Consider the following 5,724-nt stretch of genomic DNA (forward strand, 5'->3'; position numbering starts at 1 on the left):
TTCTGTAATCCATGGTGATAGCTTGAGCCTAAGCCTATACTCCAATCAAGGCCCTATCACTAGAGATATGGCAAGAAGACTCCAAGAGGACCTAGAAGACACCTCCAAGCAAGGAGAAGTGAAGAACTACTTCTTTGGAGCAAAGCCTAGAATGACTTCGGATTGGTCAACGCCCAACACATAACCTCATCCACTCAACATGCGGGTGGAGATCCTTGCAGCCAGCGAGTGCAACTCGAGTTCTTTCTCATGTTTCATATTAAAAATGTGTTATATACGTGTCATATGATCCACTCTTTGCGACTAATGATCAACTTAGTTGTTAGCACCGTGGGAAGGCTAGGATGGATCTATAAATCCACCTTCCTTACTCCAGGCTTTTTTCTTCAGCAAAGTCTCGGCTAAAGAGAGATCTTGACCTCCTCTAGCCACCTTCCCTAGATAGGTTTCCTTCTAGACTTCCTAGCTCACCCCAAACACTATTCACACCTTGCATCGAGAGTCTTCCACCTTCTTTTAACCATTTTTATCTATGTTTTCCACTACCTCCCTTCATCCTCTTTGTAACACCCCTAGAGGGATGCACATGTAAAAAAATGATAAATCTTACTTAACGCAAATTATGTAAAATCGTTCTCGTCATTTACTCAAAATCATTTTTTAAGTATATACGCGAAAGCAAAAACCATAATTTAAACTATGTTCATACAACGCAAAATAAATTATAGCATATCCTTTACAAAAACACCAAGTTTGAGAAGACAATTAAAAGATACACAAAATTCAGAAGTTATTATTTTCCCGTATCTCGTTGAACTACTAGCCTTATCTGCAACATCATCTACTCATGTACAAGTACGATCATCGTAGGGGGACACCATAAGCACAACATGCAAGGTTGAGCAACCAGAAATAACATCATAGCACATAACACAATATAATAACATTAATTACAAACTATAGAGAGCCATCATATCATATTACTTAGTAGTAATAAGGTCATAACCAAACCATTCATAAACATATGTTGTTTCTTTGAACTTTGCCGTACAAATGTGCTTCATAAAATAGGGCGATTCAAGTTGCCCTCCATCGCAATTTCAGACCTATTTGTTAGCAAAATGTTGAAAGCATAGAAGTTTTGATGATGTCCAAATCAAGTCTCAAGAACTCACATTGCAAGAAGATCATTATGAAGATTTGTATTATTTGTGAAAAACTTTTGTAATAAGTAGATTTTTATATAGGACTTAAAGTAGTTTTTATTTCCATGTATTGTATGCTTTAATGTCTTTGGATTAAAAAATGCTTTACAATAATTGATTAGCTTCTTAGATAACTAATTATCGCAAAGAAGTTTTATAAAATGCTAAAAACTCATATGACCTCTAGTGAATTACCTGAAAAACACTAGAAGGGGAGATGGGTGAGTGTCGAATAGTGTTAATGGAAAAGTCTTTTCCTAACCCTTCTGATATAGCACGTTCTTCGAGTATGAGATTTATTAGATAATTGTTAAACGTTCGGCTTCAAATGATTGTAAACGATAACTTCTTTTCACGTGCTATTCAGAATATATATATATATATATATATATATATATATGTATATATATATATATACATATATACATATATGTATATGTATATATGTATATATATACATATATGTATATATATAGATATATGTATATATATACATATATGTATATGTATACATATATGTATATGTATATATATACATATATGTATATATATACATATATCTATATACATACATATATACATATATCTATATATATATATACATACATATATATACATATATACATACATATATATACATATATATATATATATATATGTGTATATATATATATATGTACATATGTATATATATGTATGTATATATATATATATATATAAATTTTGTAAGAACTTCCTTAGTTAAAGAACAACTGTTTAGTATGGAAAAATTCTTGTTATGTAAAACTAAAATGCAACTGTAGGTTTTATAAGAGAAATGTTTAGGCAAAGGTAAATAATAAATCACATATATTTTTATACTGGTTCACTCCAACTGAGCTATGTCTAGTCTTCTTTACCCATAGAGGGTTCCACTATAATCTTCAACAAGATTAAACAACCGAGTATTCTCACACTCTTGGTATCCCTAATCAGTGAATAACCTTCTATTACCCTAGACCAGTTGAGTATTTGCACCACTCCTGGTATCACTAGTCAGTTAATAACCTTCTGTTTCCCTACACCAATAGAGTATTCACACCACTCTTAGTATCCCTTATACCGAATAACCTTCCGTTACCCTAAACCAGTTGAGTATTTGCACCACTTTTGGTATTAGACAATCTTGGTATCCTCTTATATGCTGCCTAGATTTCCTTAACTCTTCAGAGTTTCAACAAGTATTTTAATTATCTTCAGAATTGCAATCAATGATTGTTTACAAGTCGTTTAGACTATTACTCTTGCATAGAGAGTATGAGTTCAATACAATACAGTCTAGAGACTCGCTTGGTGTTTCTCTCTTTTCTCTTATTTTTAAGAGAGGTGATTCTGGAGAGGTGCTGCTGGGTAATTTCCTGTCCCATGTAACCTTGCGGTTGATTGGTGATACGAGGATGCAGCTTCAAATCTTCACGCTCATAATTTACAATAAATATGTGAGAAATTGATAGCGTGGTGAAAAAAAGGAAGGTATGATTGTTATTATTCATTCATTTTTAAGTTTTTGTTAATTTGATAAATGAAATGACATTTTCGTCACTAATAATTGATTTGACCATTTGGAAGGATGTTTGACTAATAATTTGGTAATGGTGATTAGTATCTTACAAATAACTTGGAACCTTTTCTTTTTTTAATGAAAATAAATTTTGCCTTATGTGCAAGTGGAGGGATTCCTTGTCAAAATATTGTACATTTAATAGATTTGTTATCCATGCCGAGGAAGAAGGGGAAGGAAACGACAATAAGTCCCCAGCCTAGGACTAATCTATTTTGTATTTAATATCAAACGTAAGACATCTGTTGGGAACAAAAAAGCACTTGAGGTTAACTTACAAGAAAGTTCTAAAAAATTTATCACTTACATTAGGAAGTATATTTGCTGTTTTATCTCAAATTATTGAAGGAAACTGGAGATAAACGTATTCTTGAACATTTATAATTTGCTCTTCGAACACGATAACAGTTATATTTATTTCTTTAAGCTTTCTTTTATAAGTCATCTAATAAAGCTTGCATATTTTAATTATTTGTTTTAAGCACAATTATTGTTGTAGTAGTTATTTAAAATTTTAGGAGAAATTTTAATGTTTAAAATTTTATATTAATCATATAACTACTTGAAAAACCTAATCTAATTAAATATATAAAACAAAACAAGTTACATACACATGTAATATCTATGAATTTATTCGTATATAAATTATCGATGAATTTATCTTTATGTAATATTTAGAAATTTATCTGTATATAATTATTTACAAATTTATTTATCATTTATGATTATTTTATTTATGAATTTTTATCTATAAATAATCCATAGATAATGATATACTACCTAAGAAATTTCAGTCTTAGTTAGAGATTTCTACCATAGGTAATATGATTTTTTTTTCTTGTAGTGATAAGATATTTCTCTAATAGAAGAGAGACTTGAACTTTTGACCTAAAATCACTTAAAACTTTTAACCATATCAAATAACATATTTATTATCACATTTATAATTCTTGCTCATACGGATCTTTTAATCAACCTGCTTAGAATAAAGTAACACAACAAGAACAAACATGTATAGAAACTACATAGCCCGGATCTTCAAGTAGATAGAACAGCATCTTAGGGTGGTGGTGTTGGAACTAAGCCTTAGGCTTGCGAAGAAGAACAACCGAATTGATCACATCATTTGTGGGGTGAAAGATGGTAAGAACCTCAAAATTCACCATGTCACGTTCCTCAATAACAGGGTACAAGAAAGCTCTTGACCCTTTTGCACTTCTCACAAGCAAAACTCCTCCCTCTTTCATATACTTCCTTATATGTCCCAAAATCTTCACTTTTGCTTCCTTATTCAGGCCAACAAGTGCTGCCAAAAAGATACAATCATATTGCCCCAACCTCTCGCTCACGTCCATGATGTCTTGTGTCACAAACTTCATCCTCTTCTCAAGTGCTACATCGGAAGCTACAATCTTTCGAGCCACCTCGTTTGCCTTCTCATCATTGTCAAAGTTGTCAAAGTGTGTGGACTCCATGTGGTGAGTAGCCATTATGATGGAAGTGAGTGGCATTGGACCTGATCCCACAAAAGCGACTTTCTTTGCATTCACAATCCCATTCTCTTTCAGGATTTTGTTCTCCATGTGTGCTAGTTTCAAATAGTTCGAATAGTAAGGGAAAAGGGTCACATTCTTGAAGGGCTCGGGTGTGAGGCTTATGAAGGTTGAGAATTCAAGCTCTAAGAGTCCCTCGGCATGGCCACTGAGGTTAATGAGGCTCTCACGCATCTCTTGCACCTCTTGAGGCAAGGCTTCAATGTCAATGGATGAAGGGAGAGTGCAAAGTTTCACAAGATGAGTGAAGAGACTATTCACTTGCTTGCAAGGCCTAAGGGATTCAAGCTTTGAGATGCTTGCATGAAGTTGCATAATCTGAGCTATCAGAATCTCTTCTGGTATTTGACCTTCAGTGTTGATGCTTTTGAATGAAGCCATTGAAAGATAAACTGATCTAATGTAATCACAGCACTGAGGTTTTCTGTTTGCCGTGTGGAAGAAAGTGAGAAAGCTTAAATTTATAGTTGCATAACGGATTCAAAAGTTCAACCTTATGTTGACATTATTTAACTATATATGTTGTTATTGAAATTCATACCAGTCAACTACAAAAGGATGTTTCATGCCTCAAGATTAACAATGTACACACATGAATGCATGATGGTGAAAGATATGTGTTCTCTGATAATAATATGAATATTTGGAATGATACAAAATTTTATACATCATATTTAACTGTGAAAAACTGAAAATATGTCTAAGTTGGATTATTGATGCCTAAGCTAGCAACGTATTTCCTATTTTTTTATATGGGTAAATTATTTTTACAAAATTATTTAATTTGAAATGTCAGGTTTATAAGTAACCTTTTTAATTTAGTAAGTCCTTTAATTTAAATATTATAATTGTTATTGTTCATTACGGTTTTATGGCTAAAACATATTAGAAATTAATAAATTGAATTTTTACTAGAAATAGTACATTGGAATTTGGGTTTAGAATAATATCTTTTAATAGAGTTTTTTTATTCTTTAATGGATGATACTAATTAACGTTTTCCTTTTATTGTTAATATATTAGTATATACATATATAGTAAAAGACTATATATACTCTTCTATTCAATTAGAAACGGTTATATATAATGGATTTTTAAGTTATATTACTCTTCTATTCAATTAGAAACGGTTATATTAGTCTCCTTTTCAATTACAAACGGTTATATATCGAAAAAGAGATATTGACAAGAATTGAAGAAAAAAAATTGTTTATTTGTGGCAGTGAATCTTCAAGCGTGTGGAAGTTGCAAGTCTCATTAATAATAAATTGAAAAAAATGAACAGAGACAGCATCTTAAGTTGTGTTTGGTTCTTTTCACACCCTCTATAGAATGAGAATGTTGAAGGATAACTGAAGCCTGCAAT

General features: G+C 31.7%; 1 protein-coding gene across 1 annotated transcript; it reads right to left on the minus strand.

Moving 5' to 3' along the window:
* Positions 1-3,719: 3,719 nt before the first annotated feature.
* LOC108333725 (nicotianamine synthase) lies at positions 3,720-4,813 on the minus strand. Its single transcript, XM_017569200.2, has one exon. The coding sequence runs from the start codon at positions 4,737-4,739 to the stop codon at positions 3,885-3,887; it is 855 nt and encodes a 284-aa protein (XP_017424689.1). The 5' UTR covers positions 4,740-4,813; the 3' UTR covers positions 3,720-3,884.
* Between the last annotated feature and the right edge of the window lie 911 nt (positions 4,814-5,724).

The sequence above is a fragment of the Vigna angularis genome, chromosome 11, assembly GCF_016808095.1.
Source record: "Vigna angularis cultivar LongXiaoDou No.4 chromosome 11, ASM1680809v1, whole genome shotgun sequence".
NCBI classification, from domain to species: Eukaryota; Viridiplantae; Streptophyta; class Magnoliopsida; order Fabales; family Fabaceae; genus Vigna; species Vigna angularis.

Bases quoted from the DNA above. Each gene is read 5' to 3' on its own strand.
- LOC108333725 (XM_017569200.2), bottom strand. From the start codon at position 4,739: ATGGCTTCATTCAAAAGCATCAACACTGAAGGTCAAATACCAGAAGAG.